The 27,573-nt window shown below is 39.5% G+C and overlaps 1 protein-coding gene across 3 annotated transcripts in view; it reads right to left on the bottom strand.

The window, feature by feature from the left end:
• The window catches only part of gpm6bb (glycoprotein M6Bb), a 105,802-nt gene extending 83,979 nt beyond the window's left edge, over positions 1 to 21,823 (bottom strand). For all 3 annotated transcript variants that reach the window (XM_062069127.1, XM_062069128.1, XM_062069129.1), the window contains exon 1: positions 21,671 to 21,823. In XM_062069127.1, the coding sequence (XP_061925111.1) occupies positions 21,671 to 21,674 (4 nt within the window). In that variant the 5' untranslated portion in view covers positions 21,675 to 21,823. The remainder of the gene's footprint in view (positions 1 to 21,670) is intronic.
• Positions 21,824 to 27,573: the final 5,750 nt, after the last annotated feature.

The raw sequence follows: 27,573 nt of genomic DNA, 5'->3' as shown, positions 1-27,573 counted from the left end.
GCCCTCCAGCAGTGCTCGGGTTGCTTATGCGGCCCCCGGTGAAAATTAATTGCCCACCCCTGCTTTAGTATAACTAAACGTTATGAAGGTGCTGGAATATTTCATGCTATTATTCAGAGGCAGCCTAAAATGAATCCTTTATTATTCACAACAGAAACGTGTACAATATCTGATTCAGTTCTGATGAGTTACATTTATAATAATGATAAATGGGTTATACTTGTATAGCGCTTTTCTACCTTCAAGGTACTCAAAGCGCTTTGACAGTATTTCCACATTCACCCATTCACACACACATTCACACACTGATGGCGGGAGCTACCATGCATTTCTGTGTTATTATTGGTGTATGCTGCACCCCCAATGTCCACAACATGGTGCCAGTATGCTGTTTTTTTTCAATAAAATACTGTAAAGGATAGAAATGTAGTTTGTCTCTTTTATCCGATTATTAATCGAAGTAATAATCGACAGATTAATCGATTATCAAATTAATCGTTAGTTGCAGCCCTAATATATATATATGTATATATATATATATATATATATATATATATGTATATATATATATATATATACATATATATATACATAAATATATATACACATATAATAAAGTAACTTTTTGGTCAGTTTTAGGTGATAATGATGCAAATACCGGGAAGATAAGGTTTAGAGTTTGTCTGGGCATTTTTAGGCCACAATGCATCATGTGAGGGACAACACAGTTGCAATTACACGCTTTCGCCACTACGTCAAATCAGAAAATTCCTGTTTGAATTGTCACGGCCACACCCTGGATGGAAAAGCACTGTGATTTTTCTCAACTTCAGTCTTAAACCACCACTGGTTGCTCCTCTGGACCAGATCCTCACCAGCCTCTCTGGCACGGACCCACACTTATAAAAGATATCATGTGTTACCATAAAATTGACGTATAAGCACAAAACAACCCTCATTCACTGTTGAATCAATGTGTTCGTTGGGAGCAACATGCATAAAAGTGCTACAAACACAAGAACAAAACATGCCCAAAGTGGATCCAAATGCTTGCTGAATGTTTGAATGAACACTCATCAGCTGCATGGTTCCATTTTGTCCTGCAAGGCTTCTAGAACAATCATCTGACTGTCAACAAAACACTGATCCAGACCGCTGCTCCACTGGCAAAACAGCAGATGTGGACGCTGCAAACACATTGTGGACGCGTAGAAAAATATACATACATGTCTTATTATGCATGTATGTGCGGGTTATATCTTTCAGAAACGATAAAATGTCAGAGTGTGTCATCCATTATGTCTCAGCTACACCTACAGATCAGTTCAATACAGTGGATATTCTACAAGTGCTCACAGCCCTTCACTTTTTCCACATTGTGTTATGTCACCGCCCTATTCCAAAATGGAATACATTCATTTTTGTCCTCAAAATTTGACACATGTCCAACCAATTGCATTTACCACAGGTGGAATCTAATGAAGCTCAAGCTCATCTCAAGGATGATCAGTTAAATCTCACTTTTAAACTGGCAAAGGTTGTGAATACTTATTTACGTTTGATTATTAGTTTTTTAATTTTAATACATTTGCAAAAAAATTTCACCTTGACATTATGGGGTATTGTGTGCCGAATTTTAAGAACAAAAATGAATTTATTCCATTTTGGAATAAGGCTGTAACATAACAAAATGTGGAAGAACACATGATGGTGGTTCTTTGGTCAAAATGTTTTATAGATTATGTTTTACAGATCATCTTCAAGCCGCTTTCTGACGTTTGCTTCCGGATGCGCCGTTTTGTGGGCGGTCTTATTTACGTGGCTCACCTTCGGCAGCGTCTTCTCCCCGTCATCTTTGTTGTAGCGTGTAGCGTGCAAGGACGGGAGTGGAAGAAGTGTCAAAAGATGGCGCTAACTGTTTTAATGACATTCAGACCTTACTTCAATCAATAATTGCAAAACAATAATTAATATTTATTTATACCATTATTTACTTTTTACATTTTAAAATCGATCTCAATTCTGTACACTGCTGCTGGAATTATAATGTTCCTGAGGGAACTCTTCTGAAGGAATCAATAAAGTACTATCTATCTATCTATCTATCTATCTATCATAACCCGGTGCGCCTAATGTACAGAATAATTCTGGTTTTGCTTACCGACGACCTCGAAGTAATTTTATTTGCTACATGGTGTAATGATAAGTGTGACCAGTAGATGGCAGTCAAACATAAAAGATATGTGTAGACTGCACTATCATGGCAATATGACTCAAGTAAACAGCACCAACATTTTAAATGTTCCATTGAAAACATTATTTATTATAACATTACTCACGGCGCTCAAATATCTTTTAAAATGTTTTAGTACGACTTTGGTAAGCTATGAAGCCGCACAGCTTGATGGATTGTCGGCGCATTAAACATACGAGTATTATTATGGTGTGTGTATAAGATAAGATATATTATCTGGCGTTTTGTTTTGCAATATTATGCAAAAGCAACTTTTCTTACCTTATGGTACCTGCTGATCTGTATTTGGGATCTGCATAAATCCTGAAAAATTGCGCGTGTCCGCCTTTGTAGTCCGTACTGACACCATCGATAAGCTTCTTCTTTTTCTCTATCTTCTTGTTATGTGACATTCATCCTCCACTGTTGCCCTTTCTAATATAAAGTAGTGTAAAGTTCTTACTTATATCTGTCAGTAAACTCGCCCTGAAAGCGCTAAAACATACCGGTGTAGTGAGTTTACATTATTCACCCAAGGAACTTTAGTTATTAGAGAGTTCCGGTCGGACGGTTTTTCACGTGACACATTTCTTGTGTCGTTGCATGAGGAGATGCTGCTCCGTTATTGATTGAAGTAAAGTCTGAATGTCATTAAAACAGTTAGCTCCATCTTTTGACACTTCTTCCACTCCCGTCCTTGCACGCTACACCGCTACAACAAAGATGACGGGGAGAAGACGCTGTCGAAGGTGAGCCACGTAAAAAAGACCGCCCACAAAACGGCGTATCTTGAAGCGACTTTCAGAAAGCGACTTGAAGATGATCTGTAAAACATCATCTTTGCAACATTTTGACCAAAGAACCACCATTACATGTTATGTAGACCACAACGAAGTGTTTTACATTTAGAAAAAAATAATAGTAATACCACTCCTTTAATGTGCCCTATAATCTGGTGCGCCTTTTATATAAAAAAAGATCAAAAATAGACCATTCATCTGCAGTGCGCCTTACATCAATAAAGTACTTTCTATTCTATTCTAACCCGGTGCGCCCTATGGTCCGGAGAATACGGTCATTTCAGGTGCAAACAGCAAACAACATGAAAGCAAAGACATGGCTCATGTATGAGAAATCAGGTTACTCACAAATTACCCATTTGTGAGTAATGCTAGTATCAGAACCCGATACTGGATCGGCTCAGCCCCATACCAAGTTTAGAAGCATGCTCTTTAAACCAACAGAACCATGTTTGAGCTGCACTTTCAGTGTTGGAGGCAAAGAAAAACTTCCTCATGGACGAAACTTAACACAGAACCGACAATTGTGCAACTTCAGATGTTGGGACTATAGAGGCTGCACTGCATAGAGAATACCCTTTGACCATGTGGCTCTTCAAAACACACACACACACACTAATTAATTTTGGCCAAAAATGGCGCATTTCAATTTCTTAGACACACTTTTGATTTTATATGTTGGCCAGAGGGGGAGCACTTCAAATTTTTACACACGCTTGTTATTTCATATGTTGACCAGAGGGGGAGCACTTTTAAAACCGACACACAGTCAATTTGAAAAATCCCTCCTTTTTGGGACCACCCTAATTTGATAGATTTCACCACCAGGGGTGCAAATGAGATCTCTATTTTTTGTTTTTTGAAATGTGCTTAAAGCCGATGACAAACGAGTCACGGACCACAGACGGCCCCTGTGCCGCACTTTGGACAACCCAGCTGTAGAAGTTAACTGTTAATGGCCACTATAGTCTTAGTACCATAGTGTATTTGTTCATCCTATGGTCACATATGGAACGCGGGTTGTCTTACGTCAGCATCGGAAGTCGTAAAATCAGCTGGTTTTTTTAAATCAGGGTTTTTCTTGGATGAATAGGAAAGTCCTTCTTTAGCTGCTGTCTTGTTTTATCATATATTGCTGCCTTTGCACCTGTCAATGTTTACTTTTGTATGCACATTAAATCAACAAAAAAATCCTGACTTTGGAGCAATGTTCACGGACTCTAGTATTTGGCTCTCTATTAGATGCAATGGTTTTCCGTATTGGGACCATGATTTCAATCCTAACTTGTTCACATATGGAAGGTACTTTTCCTTGTTGATGTCTCAAGAAGGGGTAGAAATACATGAACACACACACACACACACACACACACACACACACACACACACACACACACACACACACACACACACACACACACACATTCTTGTATTTGTTACCTTTTTGAGACCTTTGGAAAATGCCTACCTCTTTAGGACCACCCTTTCTAGTTATATAAAGATGTGTATTTACAACATTAATAATATATACATATTATGCAAAAATAAAAAAGTTTGCTGTGAAAAATTTGTTGGAATTTCACAAGAAAAAGGTCACAATTTCTCAAGATAAACGTAGAATTTTGGCAGTATTATAAAAAAAGTCGTAATTTTACTCAACACGAGTCAAAATTATACAAGAATAACTGAACATTTGTGCAATATTATGATAACAGTTGGAATTTTACTCAATAACATTCGCAATTTTACAAGAAAAAGCTTAACATTTTGGCAATGTTATGAAATGAGTCATTTTACTCGCCAAAAGTCACAATTTTATAAGAAAACTTTAAAATGTTGGTAATATTATAATAGTAATCGGAATTTTCTTGGCAAAATATGTCACTTGTTTTACAAGAACGACAAAAAATTGGCAATATTGTGACACAAGTCTAAATTTGATATGACAAATGTCACCATTTTGCATTAAAAAGTAATAATTTTACATTAAAAAAGTAATAATTTTACAAGAAAACATTGCAATATTACAAAAACAGAGAGAATGAGAAATTGTTCCCAATTTTATAAGAAAGAAGTCGACATATTGTGACAAAAAGAGTGCTTTTAGTTAATGTATTTATTTTTTGAATTTTTTGTTTTTTAATTGTTTTTTAATCTTCATTAATTCAAGTTATTACAGTAAGTCTCTATATACATATTTATTTATCTTTTTAATTAATTTTGGCCAAAGGGGGCACATTTCAATTTCTTACACACACGTTATTACATTAGTTGGCCAGAGGGGGAGCACTTCAATTTTTTACACACACTTGTTATTTCATATGTTGACCAGAGGGGGAGCACTTTTAAAACCGACACACAGTCCATTTGAAAAATACCTCCTTTTTGGGACCACCCTAATTTTGATAGATTTCACCAATAGGGGTGCAAATTAGACATTCTCTATTAGATGCAATGGTTTTCCATATTGGGACCATGATTTATGTCCTAACTTGTTCACCGGTCCTCATATGGAAGGTACTTTTCCTTGTTGATGTCTCAAGAAGCGTAGAAATACAAGTACACACACACACACAATGAATAGCCTTCCAGTGGAGGTCATGGCCATTGCACAAGCTTGAACACAGACATCCCTAGTCAGCCAGGGTCTTCTATTCTTCCGGTTCCGGTTCACCGTGCGTGACTGCTCGCCGTCTGTTCGCTGTTGCGAAAAAGCTAAGTATCGCTCTATCTGTGTGCTTTTAATTGTTCTACAGCTTTCTTTATCACTTCTCAAACATATTTAGTGGTACTATTTAACTTGCAAATCACCCGATCTCTGTCCCACCACCCTTTCCTCAGCTAGCTAGCTGCTAAGCTAGCGCGGAAAAAGGCAGCGCCGGTCAGTAGGAAGCTACTCCCACAGACCGCGACCACTTCCCTGAGGACAGCAGGAACTTCACTCGGTGACAGAAAACACTGTGAGTAATGGCTTCCTGCGCGTCTTGCACCATACTCACGGAGAGGTTGGCTCTGCTAGAGGGCCGTGTCCGCCAGTTAGAGCAGAGTAATGTCGTAACTTTAGATGTTGCGGACACATCTGCTAGCGTTAGCTGTAGCGAGCTAACTAGCCCAGCTTGTAGCAGTCCTAAGCGGCCTACAAGCTACGGTGTACCGGTTGAGACGCATAATAGATTTAGCTCTTTAGCTAGTCCTACACCCCAGTCTACCGGGCACCACACCTTAGTCATAGGGGACTCCATCACCCGAAACATAAAGCTTAGCAAACCAGCCACAATAAAGTGTATCCCCGGGGCCAGAGCACCTGACATTGAAGCTAATCTTAGGGAGCTAACTCGCAACAGGCCTAGTAAACACGTACGACAGGCTAATCGCACCACTAATTATGCGAATATAGTTGTACACGTTGGCTCCAATGACACTAGAATGAGACAGTCAGAGATTACAAAGAGAAACATAGCCAGGACTTGTGATCTCGCCAGAAAGATGTCCAGGCATCGAGTAATTGTCTCTGGCCCCCTGCCTGCGAGAGGCAATGATGAGAGATATAGCAGATTAGTCTCGCTTAACAAGTGGTTGGCTAGCTACTGTAGGCAGCAGGGACTAACGTTTATTGATAACTGGCCCTCTTTCTGGGGCAAACCAGGCTTGCTGATGAGAGACGGCCTTCACCCTAACCAGGAAGGCGCCATCATCCTGTCTAGAAACATAGACTACTATTTAAGTCTCACTTGACTGACTACACTAGAGCAAGCCCGGTCACAGGCAATTACAATGTCTGTTAGTCCGGGTGAGGAGTCAGTTAAGCTAGAACTAGCCAGCGCCAGGCTGGATAATCCATGTACGCATAGCAATTCTCTTAGAATAATACACAATTCACATAATGTTTTTTCTGTTGTGTCTGTGTCAGAGGTGGACATGCATTCTACTGAGGTGGCAAAGTATGATATGTCCAGTCTATTGCAGCACCAAGCAAACAATCGGAAAATTCCCGTCATATCAATTCCTAGATATGGTCGAAACTATTTAAAGTGCACTACGCATAATAAACGCAACATTGTTAATATTGCCACTACGGATAATCTTAACAAAAACTCGTCAAAACAGCCCAATACCTATAATATGGGCTTTTTAAACATAAGATCATTGTCTCCCAAGGCGTTATTGGTTAATGAGGTCATTAGAGACAACAATCTTAACGACATTGGTCTTAGCGAAACCTGGCTCAAACCGGACAAATTGTTTGCGCTCAATGAGGCATCTCCTCCTAACTATACGAATGCGCATGTTGCCCGTCCTCTTAAAAGGGGAGGGGGTGTCGCACTAATATACAATGAAAATTTCAACCTTACCCCTAACCTAAATAATAAATATAAATCGTTTGAGGTGCTTACTATGAGGTCTGTCACACCGCTACCTCTCGACCTGGCTGTTATCTACCGCCCCCCTGGGCCCTATTCGGACTTTATCAGTGAATTCTCAGAGTTCGTTGCTGATCTAGTGACGCACGCCGACAATATAATCATAATGGGGGACTTTAATATCCATATGAATACCCCATCGGACCCTCAGTGCGTGGCGCTCCAAACCATAATTGATAGCTGTGGTCTTACACAAATAATACATGAACCCACGCATCGCAACGGTAATACAATAGATCTAGTGCTTGTCAGGGGTGTCACCACCTCCAAAGTTATGATACTTCCATATACTAAAGTAATGTCCGATCATTACCTTATAAAATTTGAAGTTTTGACTCTTTGTCAACAAGCTAATAATAATAATAACTGCTATAGCGGCCGCAACATTAATGCTGCCACAACGATGACTCTTGCTGACCTACTGCCTTCGGTAATGGCACCATTCCCAAATTATGTCGGCTCTATTGATAACCTCACTAACGACTTTGACGATGCCTTGCGCGAAATTATTGATAGTATAGCACCGCTAAAGCAAAAAAGGGCCCCTAAAAGGCGCACCCCATGGTTTACAGAAGAAATTAGAGCTCATAAATTATCATGTAGAAAACTGGAACGCAAATGGCGCGCGACTAAACTTGAGGTTTTCCATCAAGCATGGAGTGATAGTTTAATAACTTATAAACGCATGCTTACCTTAGCTAAAGCTAAATACTACTCAAATCTCATCCGCCTCAACAAAAACGATCCTAAATTTCTGTTTAGTACAGTAGCATCGCTAACCCAACAAGGGACTCCTCCCAGTAGCTCCACCCACTCGGCAGATGATTTTATGAATTTCTTTAATAAGAAAATTGAACTCATTAGAAAGGAGATTAAAGACAACACATCCCAGCTACAACTGGGTTCTATTAACACAAATACGACTGTATATACGACGGACACTGCCCTCCAAAATAGTCTCTCTATTTTTGATGAAATAACATTAGAGGAATTATTACAGCGTGTAAGTGGGATAAAACAAACAACATGTTTACTTGACCCACTTCCTGGGAAACTTATCAAGGAACTGTTTGTATTATTAGGTCCATCAGTGTTAAATATTATAAACTTATCACTTTCCTCCGGCACTGTTCCCCTAGCATTCAAAAAAGCGGTTATTCATCCTCTGCTCAAAAGACCGAACCTCGATCCTGACCTCATGGTAAACTACCGACCGGTCTCCCACCTTCCGTTTATTTCCAAAATTCTCGAAAAAATTGTTGCACAGCAGCTAAATGAACACTTAGTGACTAACAATCTCTGTGAACCTTTTCAATCCGGTTTCAGGGCAAATCACTCTACGGAGACAGCCCTCGCAAAAATGACTAATGATCTATTGCTAACGATGGATTCTGATGCGTCATCTATGTTGCTGCTTCTTGATCTTAGCGCCGCTTTCGATACCGTCGATCATAATATTTTATTAGAGCGTATCAAAACACGTATTGGTATGTCAGACTTAGCCTTGTCTTGGTTTAACTCTTATCTTACTGACAGGATGCAGTGCGTCTCCCATAACAATGTGACCTCGGACTATGTCAAGGTAACGTGCGGAGTTCCCCAGGGTTCGGTTCTTGGCCCTGCACTCTTTAGTATTTACATGCTGCCGCTGGGTGACATCATACGCAAGTACGGTGTTAGCTTTCACTGTTATGCTGATGACACTCAACTCTACATGCCCCTAAAGCTGACCAACACGCCGGATTGTAGTCAGCTGGAGGCGTGTCTTAATGAAATTAAACAATGGATGTCCGCTAACTTTTTGCAACTCAACGCTAAGAAAACGGAAATGCTGATTATCGGTCCTGCTAGACACCAACATCTATTTAATAATACCACCTTAACATTTGACAACCAAACAATTAAACAAGGAGACTCGGTAAAGAATCTGGGTATTATCTTCGACCCAACTCTCTCGTTTGAGTCACACATTAAGAGTGTTACTAAAACGGCCTTCTTTCATCTCCGTAATATCGCTAAAATTCGTTCCATCTTGTCCACTAGCGACGCTGAGATCATTATTCATGCGTTCGTTACGTCTCGTCTCGATTACTGTAACGTATTGTTTTCGGGCCTCCCTATGTCTAGCATTAAAAGATTACAGTTGGTACAAAATGCGGCTGCAAGGCTTTTGACAAAAACAAGAAAGTTTGATCATATTACGCCTATACTGGCTCACTTGCACTGGCTTCCTGTGCACTTAAGATGCGACTTTAAGGTTTTACTACTTACGTATAAAATACTACACGGTTTAGCTCCAGCCTATCTCGCCGATTGTATTGTACCATATGTCCCGACAAGAAATCTGCGTTCAAAGAACTCCGGCTTATTAGTGATTCCCAGAGCCAAAAAAAAGTCTGCGGGCTATAGAGCGTTTTCTATTCGGGCTCCAGTACTCTGGAATGCCCTCCCGGTAACAGTTAGAGATGCTACCTCAGTAGAAGCATTTAGGTCCCATCTTAAAACTCATTTGTATAATCTAGCCTTTAAATAGACCCCCCCTTTTTTAGACCAGTTGATCTGCCGTTTCTTTTCTTCTCTCCTCTTCTCCCCTGTCCCTTGCGAGGGGGAGTTGCATAGGTCCGGTGGCCATGGATGAAGTGCTGGCTGTCCAGAGCCGGGACCCCGGGTGGACCACTAGCCTGTGCATCGGTTGGGGACATCTCTGCGCTGCTGACCCGTCTCCGCTCGGGATGGTTTCCTGTTGGCCCCGCTGTGGACTGGACTCCCGCTGATGTGTTGGATCCACTGTGGACTGGACTTTCACAATGTTATGTCAGACCCACTCGACATCCGTTGCTTTCGGTCTCCCCTAGAGGGGGGGGGTTACCCACATATGCGGTCCTCTCCAAGGTTTCTCATAGTCATTCACCGACGTCCCACTGGGGTGAGTTTTTCCTTGCCCGTATGTGGGCTCTGTACCGAGGATGTCGTTGTGGCTTGTACAGCCCTTTGAGACATTTGTGATTTAGGGCTATATAAATAAACATTGATTGATTGATTGATATTCCAATCATTTCAAGTCACAATGCTCAATAGCCTACTTTGTCTTCAGTGGGGGTCAGACGTTTCCAGAACATGAACATGCATCAAGCATGGCAAAGATGCTGCATAAAAAAAAAGCAGTTAAAAAAAATAAAACAGTCAGTTTCTTGGTGCCAATGGATAAAAGCCCAAGTATGACAACAGTGACCTCATTGCTGAGCGTGATCTGTGTATTGAATGACTACAGAGTGAGGAGCATTTAGTGTTGATTGATGAGGACAGAGATGTGCAGAAGTTATCTCATTTGACTTGTGCAACCCTTTGCAAGGGTGTATCGCGTCTCCGGGGAGCACGGGGGAAGATAAAGTGACTCCGCTGACATGTTGTTGATGCTAAACTTGCAAAAACACCCCCGCAGGCCCAGCGATGGGCGCCATCGCCTCGACTCAGGATGCCGGGTCACGGCGCACACTGTCCAACAACTATGTGTTACACGTGCTGATGTGACACTTTCCAGACATTGTACAGAAATGTGGAAATCCCAGAGTAGAAAAAAAAAAAAAAACAACAGGCAGACTCCACTTTGGGTATGAAAAATCATCATGAAGGACACAACATGACCCCTGACCCCTGAGTGTGTGCGTTATCATGAAGCCTTCACTGTAACATCTGACACCGTGTTCACGCATCCACTTCTACCCTGGAGTCAAGAGCAGCTGGAAAACATATTTCATCACCAAGGCATTACTAAACGTCATATTTATTTCCTCAGGGAAAAAAAAAAAAAAAAAAAGATGGCGTTAAAAATCTGGATGTGATTTGGACAACCTTCACCTCAAGCATGTTGAAAACACTAGGAAAGTTTCCATTAAGGAAGAAACTTATATTTTATGATCAGAACTTGGCTTTGAGTACCAACAATGTGCTGCGTTTGATTAGTTTGGTCTTAAATGTTACACATGTGATAAAATCTTTTAAAAAAAGGCTCAAAACTACAAACTACAACTGACCTGACAATATTATATTGGCCCAGATATAAGACGTGTATCAAAATTAAATGAAAACTACTGTATTTTCCGCACTATAAGGCGCACTTAAAATAATTTGTTTTTCTTCTCAAAACTCGACAGTGCGCCTTATAACCCGGTGCGCCTAACGTACGGAATAATTCTGGTTTTGTTCACTGACCTCGAAGCAATTTTATTTGGTACATGCTGTAATGATAAGTGTGACCAGTAGACGGCAGTCAAACATAAGAGATACGTGTAGACTGCAATATGACTCAAGTAAACAACACCAACATTTTATATGTTCCATTGAAAATATAGAACATTACACATGGCACTCAAAAATCCATCAAAATATTTTAGTACGACTTTGGTAAGTTATGAAGCCGCACCACTTGGTGGATTGTTGGCGCATTAAACATACGAGTATTATTATGGTGTGTGTATAATGTAAGACATATTATCTGGTGTTTTGTTTTGCAATATTATGCAAAAGCAACTTTTCTTACCTTCTGTTACCTGCTGATGTGCATTTGGGATCTTCACAAATCCTGAAAAATTGCGCGAGTCCGCTTTTGTAGTCCGTGCCGACACCGTAGTCGATAGGCTTCTTCTTTTTCTCTATCTTCTTGTTATGTGACATTCATCCTCCACTGTTGCCATTTCTAATATAAAGTAGTGTAAAGTTCTTACTTGTATCTGTCAGTGAACTCGCCATGAAAGCGCTAAAACATACCGGTGTAGTGAGTTTACATTATTCACCCAAGGAACTTCAGTTATTAGAGAGTTCCGGTCGGACGGTTTTTCATGAAAAAATATCGAAAATAGACTACCGTAATTTCCGGACTATAAGCCGCACCTGACTATAAGCCGCACCAGCTAAAATTAGGGGAAAATACAGATTGCTCCATATATAAGCCGCACCCGACTATAAGCCGCAGGGTTTTGATGTGTAATTACCGTAGTATATAGGGGTTCCTGCTACCACGGAGGGGATTGTCGGGACAGAGATGACTGTTTGGGAACGCAAAGCGTCCCATTTATTAACAATAAATCTTTCAATCATTCAATCAAACTTTCACATCTTTGACATGGCGAACAGCATTCGTGCAGAGTACAAATAATACAACGGTGCAAAGTAATACAAAGTGCTCGCCTGTACGTTATCAAAATAACCAGCCTACCAGTATATGAAAAGCCAGTCTTTAATCATTGTGTCATCGTCTTCCTCCTGCGTACTAAAACCACCGAAATCCTCTTCGTCGGTGTCGGAGAAGAACAGGCCGTAAATAAGCCGCACCCTTGTATAAGCCGCAGGGACCAGAACGAGGGGAAAAAGTAGCGGCTTATAGTCCGGAAATTACGGTATTCATCGGCAGTGCGCCTTATATCCCGGTGCGCCCTATGGTCCGGAAAATACGGTAGTCAGGACTCCTCTCCTTTCGTTTTCTAACATGCTAACAATCTTTGAGAGGGGGCTCTTTGTCTACTCTCCAGGTCACTGGTGTGTGCGAGTGACAGGAAGAAAAGCTCTGATGTTTGGCGTCACCTGCGAAGACGTAGTGTTTATTCATCTGTGTACAAATAGATTTGGCAATACCTAATTACCACATATTCATGTCTGAGAACGTTGCTACTAAAACACTTAACACACCTCATTACGTACCTGGTCAACCAGAGAATAACAAGACCACACATGAGGGATCAGTGTTTCCAAATGAGCAACATTGTCACTATATTTAGCATGTATTCAGAGTAGAGTAGTACGGTATACCGGTACTAATGAATTAAAATAGGTATTATACTGCCATTGAAAATATGAGTACTTTTTTTGTTTTCATGCATATGAATGCGGGTCGTGGTGACATTGCTGGTAATGTGTGCCGAGTACTTGCAAGCAGAAACAGTATTGAGACAGAAGAGGAATAATGGACGAAAAAAACTAACGATAAAAAACGTGAAACTATTAACAGCAAGCGGTGCTTTAAAACATAGCGGCTAACGTCCCTTGAGTGTATTGTAGTTACTTCTGAATCACTAATCCACATTTCCATGGCAACAAATAAACAATGTTTCTTACAAGTACCATCCCGGCAGGACGAGGAATAGATAAACAACCGTAGGAGGATACGATAGCTAACCGCTAACAGTAAGCTAGCGCTCCTGAATGTAAACAAATGGTGGAGCTATACAAATATCGACTGTAACGATACCAAGCACAAGAGCCGTATATAGTTGATACTACAATGATTACATCCATATTTTTGGTATCACAAATGTATCTTTTGTCATTTAATTGTTCATAAAGTCAGGAAATGCATATCTGGACGGACGAGGGCTTTACGTATGACCAGAGTATGACTCTGTAACTACTTGGTATTGAATCGATACTCAAATTAGTAGTACAACTATTTACGTAAAGTATCCAAACAGAAGAGTAAGTGTTTATTACAGTGTAGATAGAACATGTTAAATCGGAAAGTAAGCAGATATTAACAGTAAATGAACAAGTAGATTAATAATCCATCCCTCCATTTTCTACCGCTTGTCACTCGTAATGTTGACAAAATAATAGAATGGGAAATGACAGAGTAGGAAAAGCAGACAAATTAGGAGCCTTTGTAACCCGTTTGCTTTCTTACTACTGAAGGAGAAGTTGTCTAGTATGTTCACTATGTTATCTAATGCCAAAATTGTTTAATCTATCATAAGATTTTTAATGAAGTTTTTTTGTGGTCCTCTTTATTTTAAAAAGTATAAAAAAGTATTGAAATATGTTTTGGCATCGGTACTGGAACTTTTTTTGGTGTTACTGGTGACTTTTGGAGACTGTAACATTAAAACACATATAGCTCTTCTCAACAAGCTGCGGCTCGTTAGAAAAAGAAAAAAAGAAAGTTAAATTATATTCCTCAACATATTTGTTTCGTTTTTCACATTTTTCCACTAATTTTTTGTCTGTCTCATAGCATCCATAAAAATCCCATGCACATGAGTCATGGCCAATTGTGCCAATTAGATGTCTTTTCAGACTTTTTGCTAGGAGAAGAAACATCCCATAATTCGGTCAATATGATAAGGCTAACAATATCCCAAGTAGGGTTGTATCGTATACTTGTATTAGTATAGTACCGCGATACTAATAAATCATATTCGGTACTATACCGCCTCTGAAAAGGAGCGGTCCTCCACCGGTCCTCATTGCTGGTTTATGAGCAGACTAGCATGTTCGGCAGCGCACAATCAAGGAGTACTTACAAGCAGACACAGTGTGTAGATAGAAAAAGGGAGAACGAACGCATATTGGCTTAAAAACTTAACGATAAAGATGAAGTACTAACACTGAAACACCCTCAGGAAGAGGTGCTTTAAGACATGGCTTGCTAGCTACCGGCTAACGTCCATCCGCCGTCCGCAGTGTTTTCGCTACTTCTAAATCACTAATCCTCGTCTCCATGGCGACAAATAAAGTTAGTTTCTTACAAGTATCATCCCTGCAGGACGAGGAATAGCTAAACATGCTTCACTACACACCGTAGCTCACCGGCGTCAAAATGTAAACAAACGCCATTTGTGGATCTACACCTAACATCCACTGTAATGATACCAAGTACTGGCACAAATCTAGTCGATACTACTATGATTACGTCGATATTTTCTGGCATCACAACATCTTCTTTTTTAAAAATGTATATTATTTTTATAAACTAAGGAAATATGTCCCTGGACACATGAGGACTTTGAATATGACCAATGTATGATCCTGTGAAGACTTGGTATCGGATTGATACCCAAATTTGTGGTATCATCCAAAACAAATGTAAAGCATCCAAACAACAAAAGAATAAATGATTATTACATTTTAACAGAAGTGTAGATAGAACAAGTTAAGAGAGAAAGTAAGCAGATTTTAACAGTAAATGAACAAGTAGATTAATAATCCATTTTCTACCACTTGTCCTTAATAATTTTAACAGAATAATTGAATGGAAAATGACACAATATGTTACTTACATATGTCAGGAGACTAATTAGAAGCCTTTGTTTGTTTACTTACTACTAAATTGTCTTGTATGTTCACTATTTTATTTAAGGACAAACTTGCAATAAGAAACATATGTTTAATGTACCCTAAGATTTTTTGTTCAAATAAAGCCAATAATGCAATTTTTTTGTGGTCCCCTTTATTTAGAAAAGTATCGAAAAGTATCGAAATTATTTTGGTACCGGTACCAAAATATTGGTATCGGGACAACACTAATTTCTTTACATATTTGTTTCGCTTTTCCCATTTTTCCACTCATTTTTTGTCTGTCTCATAGCATCCATAAAAATCCCATGCACATGCGCCATGGCCTATTGTGCCAATTCAGACTTTTTTCTCGGAGAAGAAACATCCCATAATTGGGTCAATATGGTAGAGCCAACAATATCCCAAGTTTAAGAAACATGTTCATTAATAGACTTATCAGAGAATGTTTTTAACTCCTGTTTCCATGCCAGTGCCCTCCATTATGTTTAATTTGCGTATTAGCCATGATTCTAAGTTAAATGTAAGTCACACAAAGATGGCGGTTGCCGTGTCAGGAGGAGGGGTGAGGGGTATTCAGTTCAAAGGCCATCCGCTCTGAAACTCTTCAGCGATTCAGTGAACTTGGGTCTTCATGAACGAGGCTCCAACAAAGGAGCGCCTCCAAATTAGGAGCACAAAGACGCCTCTGTGGGAGCCTCCTGGCGAATTAATGAGCATTGATACATATTCTCACTCTCACGGCCAAGAAAAAAAAAACACACACACACACAAAACCGCTTGGAATCATGGGTTATACTTGGACCTACTTTTAGCAGAATTATCCCAAAAGTCATCACACTGGAATGTCCGAGGTTCAATAACCCTGAGATGATCGCATGCAGACAAACAAATATTCATCAAACGATTAACTCTACATGATTGTTTTGCTTCTTCTTTTGACGTTTATTCAAGGAAAAAGGAACAGCAGTAACAATTATAAAAGTCAGCGTGAATGTCATCCCTTTTTAGGACTGATAGTGGTTAACTTCTTTTTTACCGACCATGAAGCGGGAGCAAAAATGAGCATTTGCAACTTTTCCCATCTCATTAAAGTTAAGAATACGTTTTGAGAATGTATTTTTTTTAAAGGATTGGAGATTCTCTTTAGGAATGTTCTGAACGCCTGTTTTTTTGCATTGATCAGAATAATCAACAGTGTTGAAAAATTAGCATCATTTTTTTTTTGTACTGTCGAGCTACTCAGGTCAATCATATAGTTGATGTAAATGCCTATATCGGCTGTACAAATTTACTTTACGAAAGAGAAGTGTGGGATGAAAAGAGAAAAAAAGGAAGACAGAGGGGGAAATTGTGGGGACAAGAGGGGGATAAGACAGAGAGACAACAACAACAATAACAACAACAACAGAACAACATCAGCAAATAGGATATGTACAAATATGATGTAAAAGTGCTAGCAAAGAAGCAGTTAGTGAAATAAATAATAATACAAAAATGACAATGAACATTATTACACTACAAATGGAGCAATACAAGTAGCACTATTGATAATGAATGATAACAATAATTACCTCTATTATCAACAATACAGTTGTTCAAATGCAACAATACATAAATGTAATGATAACTTGAAATACAAAAGAAAGCAGATAAATGGAGGGGAAGAAAGAGAAGCCAACTATAGTAACCTTGTAGATTGTTATAGTAACAACAGGTTAAGCTTTGTCAGTGTGCCATGTGTTACCCAGTTTCCCGTAGGGCAACAACGTTAATATATGTTTGATGAAACGTATATATATATGTATGTTTGTACAGTGAATGTATATGTACAGAATGTGTATATGTATGTTTGTACAGTGAATGCGTGTGTGGATGTACGAACTTTTGAGTGTGTAGGTATGTACTGTATCTGTGCAACTTTCTCTTTTAGAATGAGCTTTGTTTGTTTTTTTTCCCGATTTTAATATAATGTACTTCTTTTTACACATGTATGGCGAGTAATTTTAAAATTTTAACATTTACAAGAAAATCGTTAATCAAGATTTTATGACGGTTTGACACTGGAACAGATTACTTTGACCAGGGGTTGACTTATTTTGCACTTGTACGGCAGTAATAGGCCATATTAAAATTAAACTTAGAAAAACTTTATTGAACCACAAGGGAAATTGTCCCACACAGTAGCTCAGTTACAAAGGCTGGAAAGGGTAATGCAGGTATAAAGTAGACTTAAAATGTACCATAGTAGCAATACAACGTATATGTAATATTTACATACTATATATACAGTATATAAAATATGCTGATATATTATATTGTTATATTATATTATTTATATATATTTTTTAAAGTATTTATATATTGTTTTTATATATTTTTATATATTATATACAATATATAATAATATAACAAATATAATACAACAACAAAAAATGTTGCTTTTATAAGAAAATAGTTCATCAAGATTTTATGACACATTCTTTTAAAAGTGGTTACCTTCTTTTTACGCCTGCACAACACTTAAAAATATTGAAAATTAACATTTACAACTTTTCCATGTCATTAAAGTAGTTTAAAAGTTTTTTTGTTTTTTTTAGATTTTAATCAAATACAGTGCTTCGTTTCATTTTACACTTGCATGACAATTAAAATGTTAATTTTGCAACAATAGCTGAGATAGGCTCCAGCACACCCCGCGACCCCGTGAGGGACAAGCGGTAGAAAATGGATGGATGGATGGATATTCCAGAAAGACAGTATCAACAATGTGTGACATGAAAGTCACCATATTATGTCATCACTCATCACCAAAGTCAAGATCCAGTTGTTTTTTTTACTTTGGAGTTTTACAATGATTAACTTATTATCGCACAAAAATTGAGTTTTTTGTTGTTTTTACACCCGACTATTGTACAGTGGATAACTTCTTTTTACACTTTTATGGCTATGACTTTTAAAATGTTACTTTAAAAAAACACACCTGTACTGTTTATCAATGTTTTGGCAATAGTTTGACCCCGGAACAGTGTCGAATTGTGAATAATTTCACTGATAAATTGTACACTTTAATCGTGAATGTTTTGTTTGTTAATAGGATTAAAAACTACTCAACCAACTTCCACTACACTTTGAGGGGTAAGCCACTTTCATTTTGGTTTTGATCCGGGTAAAAGTTGCAGATGTACAAAACCCAAAACCAGTGAAGTTGGCACGTTGTGTAATTTGTAAATAAAAACAGAATACAATGATTTGCAAATCATTTTCCACCAATAGACTGCAAAGACAAGATATTTAATGTTGGAACTGACAAACTTTGGGGGTTTTTTTGCAAATAATTATTAACTTTGAATTTAAAGGCAGCAACATATTACAAAAAAGTTGGCATAGAGGCATTTTTACCACTGTGTTACATGGCCTTTCCTTTTAACAACACTCAGTAAACGTTTGGGAACTGAGGAGATCAATTTTTGAAGCTTTTCAGGTGAAATTCTTTCCCATTCTTGCTTGATGTACAGCTTAAGTTGTTCAACAGTCCGGGGTCTCCGTTGTGGTATTTTAGGCTTCATAATACGCCACACATTTTCAATGGGAGACAGGTCTGGACTACAGGCAGGCCAGTCTAGTACCCGCACTCTTTTACTATGAAGCCACACTGTTGAAACACGTGGCTTGGCATTGTTTTGCCGAAATAAGCAGGGGCGTCTATGATAACGTTGCTTGGATGGCAACATATGTTGCTCCAAAACCTGTATGTACCTTTCAGCATTAATGGTGCCTTCACAGATGTGTAAATTACCCATGCTTTGGGCACTAATACACCCCCATACCATCACAGATACTGGCTTTTGAACTTTGCGCTTACAACAATCCGGATGGTTCTTTTCCTCTTTGTTCCGGAGGACACAACGTCCACAGTTTTCAAAAACTATTTCAAATGTGGACTCGTCAGATCACGGAACACTTTTACACTTTGCATCAGTCCATCTTAGATGAGCTCGGGCCCAGCGAAGCCGGCGGCGTTTCTGGGTGTTGTTGATAAATGGCTGTCGCTTTGCATAGTGGAGTTTAACTTGCACTCACAGATGTAGCGACGAACTGTAGTTACTGACAGTGGTTTTCTGAAGTGTTCCTGAGCCCATGTGGTGATATCCTTTGCACACTGATGTTGCTTTTTGGATGCAGTACCGCCTGAGGGATCGAAGGTCCGTAATATCATCGCTTACGTGCAGTGATTTCTCCAGATTCTCTGAACCTTTTGATGATATTACGGACTGCAGATGGCGAAATCCCTAAATTCCTTGCAATAGCTCGTTGAGAAACGTTGTTCTTAAACTCTTCGACAATTTGCTCACGCATTTGTTGACAACACGGTGACCCTCGCCCCATCCTTTTTTGTGAATGACCGAGCATTTCACGGAAGCTGCTTTTATTACCCAATCATGGCACCCACCTGTTCCCAATTAGCCCGTTCACCAGTGGGATGTTCCAAATAAGTGTTTGATGAGCATTCCTCAACTTTCTCAGGTCTTTTTAGCCACTTGTGCCAGCTTTTTTGAAACACGTTGCAGGCATCAAATTCCAAATGAGCAAAATATTTGCAAAAAAATGACAACGTTTTCCAGTTCGAATGTTAAGTATCTTGTCTTTGCAGTCTATTCAATTGAATATAGGATTGATTGATTGAGACTTTTATTTGTAGGTTGCACAGTGAAGTACATATTCCGTACAATTGACCACTAAATGGTAACACCCGAATAAGTTTTTCAACTTGTTTAAGTCGGGGTCCACTTAAATTGATTCATGATACAGATATATACTATCATATATACTATCATCATAATACAGTCATCACACAAGATAATCACATTGAATTATTTACATTATTTACAATCAGGGGTGTGGAGGGGGGGGGGGGTAGGATATGGACAGCAAGTAGTGGACATAGAGAGAGAGAGAGAGAGAGAGAGAGAGAGAGAGAGAGAGAGAGAGAGAGAGAGAGAGAGAGAGAGAGAGAGAGATCAGAAGGCATAAGAAAAAGTATCTGCATTTGATTGTTTACATTTGATTATTAGCAATCCGGGGAAGGTGTTAGTTTAGGGTTGTAGCTGCCTGGAGGTGAACTTTTATTGCGGTTTTGAAGGAGGATAGAGATGTCCTTTCTTTTATACCTGTTGGGAGCGCATTCCACATTGATGTGGCATAGAAAGAGAATGAGTTAAGACCTTTGTTAGTTCGGAATCTGGGTTTAACGTGGTTAGTGGAGCTCCCCCTGGTGTTGTGGTTATGGCGGTCATTTACGTTAAGGAAGTAGTTTGACATGTACTTCGGTATCAGGGAGGTGTAGTGGATTTTATAGACTAGGCTCAGTGCGAGTTGTTTAACTCTGTCCTCCACCTTGAGCCAGCCCACTTTAGAGAAGTGGGTAGGAGTGAGGTGGGATCTGGGGTTGAGGTCTAGAAGTAACCTGACTAGCTTGTTCTGAGATGTTTGGAGTTTAGATTTGAGGGTTTTGGAGGTGCTAGGGTACCAGGAGGTGTTGTATTCTGTTTTTTTATTTACCATTTACACAACGTGCCAACAGTTTGTAGTGTATGACGATTGATGACAAATTACATATGCAGGAAAGGAAGCGTTTTTGGTCCAGAAGTATGCAGTATAACAACAATACTATTATTACTAGTGGGACTATTGGGAAGGCCAATAAACACACACCCATGAGTGACAGTATGTACATTGGGTCACTTGATAGCATATCTTCAATAAACAGCTCTCAAATAATGATCCACTTACTGATTGAATCAGTGGTAATCAATCAGTATTGATTAGCCCAGCTCAAGAAAAGCAGTAAGAGTGGCAGTCAGCAGCAATGAGCAAGACTAGAAAGTGATCTTGAACACACACCCACACACAATCCTGCAACACTTTAATCTCTCTAATCGCTTTCCTCACAGCCTCAATCCCACTAGGGACACACCACTCTCCACGCAAGACAACAGCACACCTTCATTGCACAAACAAGTGGAGTTCTTTTTTTTTTTTTTTTTTTGCACGGTAAAGTTTGCAAAGTGCGTGCAAAAAAAAAAAGCGAGCCAGCGTCGCTTGGTGTTGTTCCCTCACGCCAAGAGTGAAAGTGAAATATTTAAGGCACTCACCCATGTTGGTAAAGTGTCCCCCTGCGTGACTCCGAGAGTGTTTGGTGTGGTCAGAGGAAAGTTGCTGAGTCCTGAGATGCGCACTGGCGACTGTGCGGTGCGATCACTTCCACGGTCCTGTTACAGGAGACAGCCCCCGGTGACGTCATCGCCCGTGGGGAGGAGTTGAGGGAGGCAGGGGTGGCTTACAAGTGGGAGTCCCATGATGAGCCGTACTGCTATTTTATTTGTTTACATCAGGGGTGTCAAACTCATTTTAAAACTGGTGAAATCACGGCACGATAACTTAAAAAATAAACACAACTTCAGATTATTTTCTTTGTTTGGAAATAGAACAAGCACATTTTGAAATTGTACAAATCATAATGTTGGGTTTTTTACACTTAATAGTATCCATCCGTCCATCCATCTTGTTCCGCTTATCCGAGGTCGGGTTGCGGGGGCAGCAGCCTAAGCAGGGAAGCCCAGACTTCCCTCTCCCCAGCCACTTCGCCCAGTTATTCCCGGGGGATCCCGAGGCGTTCCCAGACATAGTCTTCCCAACGTGTCCTGGGTCTTCCCCGTGGCCTCCTACCGGTCGGACGTGCCCCAAACACATGCCTACAGTGCAAAAACTGAAATCTAAGTAAGATTAAATATCTCAAATAAGGGTGATATTTGCTTATTTTCTGTCTGATAAGATAATTCTTCTCACTAAGCAGATTTTATCTTAGAGTGTTTTACTTGTTTTAAGGGTTTTGGTCCTAAATGATCTCAGTAAGATATTACAGCTTGTAACTGAGATTTTATGACCTATATCAGGGGTCACCAACGCGGTGCCCGCGGGCACCAGGTAGCCCGTAAGGACCAGATGAGTAGCCCGCTGGCCTGTTCTAAAAATAGCTCAAATAGCAGCACTTACCAGTGAGCTGCCTCTATTTTTTAAATTTTATTTGTTTACTAGCAAGCTGGTTTTGCTTTGCTCGACATTTTTAATTCTAAGAGAGACAAAACTCAAATAGAATTTGAAAATCCAAGAAAATATTTTAAAGACTTGGTCTTCACTAACTGACAAAGAAACAGATAACAGATTTGGTGTCCAGTTCAAAGTGTGACATGATTTATTTAAAAATTTGAGAGTTGACTTTTGTATTTTACATGAGTTATTATTTGTACAAACATGGTGCAAAGTAATTCATGATTTGTTAAAAAATGTTAGTGGCTAGCTAGTTAAAATGGGATATTGTGATTTCTATCTTAGAAGTGATCATTTGAAAATGTTCAATTTGAAAAATGTGCACTTAGAGAAAATATAAAAATAAAGTGTTGCATATTGTTATTTATCTGTTCCTATATATATTTATTGTGAGAAATCATTAAGATGATCAGTGTTTGCACAAAGATAAATATCATTAATTATTAATAATAAGATTAAAGATTAAAGATTAAGATAATAACATAGAGTTAAAGGTAAATTGAGCAAATTGGCTATTTCTGGCAATTTATTTAAGTGTGTATCAAACTGGTAGCCCTTCGCATTAATCAGTACCTAAGAAGTAGCTCTTGGTTTCAAAAAGGTTGGTGACCCCTGACCTATATTGAGTAAAATATGCTTGAAACTAGAATATCAACTGATGCAAAGCTGTGTCATCAACACTCACAAGTATAAAACTACTTTTTTAAAGTAATAATTTCTTACTTCAAGCATGAAAAAAAATCATGATGCCGAGCGCATATCATTATGTAAAGATAATGGCACTAGCATTTACTTAATTTAAGAATATTTTTCAACATATTGAGCAAAAAGATCAATTTTTTTTTTCTACCAAGAAAAGTGCACTTGTTATTAGTGAGAATATACTTATTTTAAGGTATTCATTGAGGTTAGCTAATTTTACTTGTTTTGGAAAGTCTTGACAAGCCAAATTTTCTTGTTCTATTGGCAGATAATTTTGCTCGGATCAAATAAAATACCCCTACTTTTTTTTTTTTTCTTGTTTTTGAACACTGACTTTTTGATGTGTAGGGAGGCGTTCGGGTGGCACCCTGACCAGATGCCCGAACCACCTCATCTGGCTCCTCTCGATGTGGAGGAGCAGCGGCTTTACTTTGAGCTCCCCCCGGATGGCAGAGCTTCTCACCCTATCTCTAAGAGAGAGCCCCGCTACCCGGCGGAGGAAACTCATTTCGGCCGCTTGTACCCGTGATCTTGTCCTTTCGGTCATAACCCAAAGCTCATGACCATAGGTGAGGATGGGAACGTAGATCGACCGGTAAATTGAGAGCTTTGCCTTCCGGCTCAGCTCCTTCTTCACCACAACGGATCGATACAGCGTCCGCATTACTGAAGACGCCGCACCGATCCGCCTGTCGACCTCACGATCCACTCTTCCCTCACTCGTGAACAAGACTCCAAGGTACTTGAACTCCTCCACTTGGGGCAAGATCTCCTCCCCAACCCGGAGATGGCACTCCACCCTTTTAAGGGCAAGAACCATGGACTCTGACTTGGAGGTGCTGTGTAGTATCATAGTATTCTATCTTTATTTGTCGTTATTTATATTTTCTGAATAAACGATGTGATAATGTTCATCAGTCAACTCATTGGTGTCAATTTTCAATCTATCAAGATAAAAACCAAAATCTAATTATGTATGTTATATATGTAGTTTGATCATTTTCCTCGACTGGTATACTAACATCATGTGGTCCATCTTAGATGAGCTCGGGCCCAGTGAAGTCAGCGGCGTTTCTGGGTGTTGTTGATAAAAATGTCTTTCGCTTTGCATAGTAGAGTTTTAACTTGCACTTACAGGTGTAGCGACAAACTGTAGCTACTGACAGTGGTATTCTGAAGTGTTCCTGAGCCCATGTGGTGATATCCAAATTACAGGATGTTATTTATGTAGTTTGATCATTTTCCTCGACTGATGTACTAACATCATGTGGTTTATTTTGTACATATGTAGCATCATCTACAAAGATACAAAGTGTTGCTATTGCGACATCCAGTGGAAACATTTAGAACAGCTGTTTCTTTCATTCAAAAATTTCACGTTCATTTTTCTTCTTAGCAAACTCATCCCGTGGGCCGGATAAGACCTGTTCGCGGGCCTGATCCGGCCCTCGGGCCATACGTTTGACACCACTGGTTTACATTCACCAGTTGGTAAAGGGATCACAGCCAGGTCAAAGGTCACCACCTGCGTCATGTATTGTTTTAATAGGGTTTCTGTAGGAGGACAAACATGACACAAACCTTCCTAATTGTTAGAAAGCATGAGAGAATTTGGCGAGCGCCGTTTTGTCCTACTAATTTCTGCGGTCCTTGAAGTCACTGTGGTTGTGTGGACTGTGACGCAGCAGTTTGTTTAGATCAGGGGTGTCAAACGTACGACCCGAGGGCCGGATCAGGCCCGCGAAAAGGTTTTATCCGGCCCGCGGGAGGAGTTTGCTAAGTATAAAAATGTAAGTGAAATTTTTGAATGAATGAAACAGCTGTTCTAAATGTGTCCACTGGATGTCGCAATAGCAATTATTTGTATCTTTGTAGATGATGCTACATTTGTACAAAATAAACCACATGATGTTAGTACATCAGTCGAGGAAAATGAACAAACTACATAAATAACATACTGTAATTTGATTTTGATATAATTTTTCTATCTTGATAGATTGAAAATTAACACCAATGAGTTGACTGATGAACGTTATCACATAATTTAATTTAGAAAATATAAATAACGACAAATAAGATAGAATACTATTAACCTGAACATTTAAGTGTAAAAAAACCAACAACATTATGATTTGTACAATTTCAGGATGTGCTTGTTTTATTTTTAAACAAAGAAAATAATCTGAAGTTGTCTTTATTTTTAAGTTAGCGTTCTGTGATTTTAACAATCGGGTAGATTTTTCTCCATGCGGCCCCCGATCTAAAATGAGTTTGACACCCCTGCTTTACATGTACAATTTTCTCCGATGCTGCCACAGAAATACGTGTTTTATGCCACTCCTTCTTGGTGTTATTTTGTCCACCAAACGTTTTATGCAGCAAACGTTACCCAGGTCGCCGAAGATTGCAGTAAATCCATTAGAAGAAGACGGCCTGCCGTTTCCTTTAACTTGGACACACACATCTATACCTTTGGCCACTCTCAGCCAGTCATTTCCAGGAGTTATCTCACCCTTTGAGAAGCCTCCGTTTGACTAATGTTTTCCAATGTTGTAAAAATGTGTAGAATAAATATTACATTTCAACATTTTTTGTCAACGAAGATTTGCTACAGCCTGCGACACAGTCATTTTGATAGTAGTCTATTATAGCTAATATAGACACTTACGTCTTGTGTTGTCTTCATTATAAGACTTATATAAGCCTTTTAAAGTCATTTTGATAGTAGGCTAATATTCTCATTCACTCATTCCATGTGTTGTCTTCGTTATAACAATTACATAAGGCTTTTAATTTTTTGCGGCTCCAAACAGAATAGTTGTTTGTATTTCTGGTCCAACATGGCTCTTTTGACATTGCAGGTTGCCGACCCCTGTCTTAAATGAACTTCTATAACCCAGTGTCATAATTTTTGCACATGACTGTAAATTACATTAGTGGCGCCCCCTATAGGTTGTGTTCATAATACTTTATAAATTAAATAATGATAAATGGGTTATACTTGTATAGCGCTTTTCTACCTTCAAGGTACACTATTTCCACATTGACCCATTCACACACACATTCACACACTGATGGCGGGAACTGCCATGCAAGGCGCTAACCAGCAGCCATCAGGAGCAAGGATGAAGTGTCTTGCCCAAGGACACAACGGACATGACTAGGATGGTAGAAGGTGGGGATTGAACCCCAGTAACCAGCAACCCTCCGATTGCTGACACGGCCACTCTACCGACTTCGCCACGCCGTCACTTTGGAAGACATGCACGTTATATAGTAATCCTGTAAGTGTTATGTGGAGGGGGGGCGTGGCCTGCGGGCCTGCAGCGAGGCAGGGTGTGCCAGGACCGGCCTCAAAGTCAGCGACAGGTGCGTAGATGACCCACCTGGGCCTTGTTATCTAATCACCTGTCGCCCTGTATAAGCAGCGGCCGGGAGGAGAGACGGAGTTGGAGCTGGGGGAGCGCGAGAGCACAACGAACATTGGCCAAAAGACTTGTTCTGGAGATTAAAAACTGTCTTATAAACAATGAAACGGCCTCGCCTAGAAATGCTTGGTGGTCAGGAGGACCCAATGGAAGAGAGCTTCCACATGTTAATATCAATACATCATTCATATTTGGTTAAAGAAGATGTTTGCATCTTTTACACGAATGCCTAGAGCAGCGGTTCACAAACTTTTTTCTCAAACCTCAGAAAACACTGGTACCACCATAATGAGCAATATTAAAATACGGGATGTTTTACCCACCACAAACATAATAACAAACCCCTATAACAGTGTCCTTCAAAATCGATTATTTCCTAATACAACTTTTATATGAGAGATTTTGTGCAGCTTATTATGCAAAATATCCCCAAATGACCTTTTTTTCTTTCCGCTCGTATTCACCCGAAAAAATATTTGTCATGTTGGACATCAGCTCTGTGTGGACTGGCGCATTGTGTGTCGTTTCCCCTTTGTGAGGCCTTCACTGAAACCACGCCAGTCGCCATCACTCCACTGCGCTGGCATCCGGTAACCTAGGAGTTTCTGAGCAGCCCTGATTCGATCCGGGCTTTTCACTGGGGGCCAAGTGTGCAACACTAAATGGGATAGTTTCACGAAGACTTGGTGAGCACAGAGACAGTAATTGGGACACTTAAAGGGGAACTGCAGTTTTTTTGGGGGGGGTTTTGCTCATTGTTCACAATCATTATGAGAGACATGACAATGTATGTTTTTGTTTTTTTATGCATTCTCAAT

The sequence above is a fragment of the Entelurus aequoreus genome, linkage group LG14, assembly GCF_033978785.1.
Source record: "Entelurus aequoreus isolate RoL-2023_Sb linkage group LG14, RoL_Eaeq_v1.1, whole genome shotgun sequence".
NCBI lineage: Eukaryota > Metazoa > Chordata > Actinopteri > Syngnathiformes > Syngnathidae > Entelurus > Entelurus aequoreus.
This window is presented reverse-complemented; position numbering and strand designations above follow the sequence as displayed.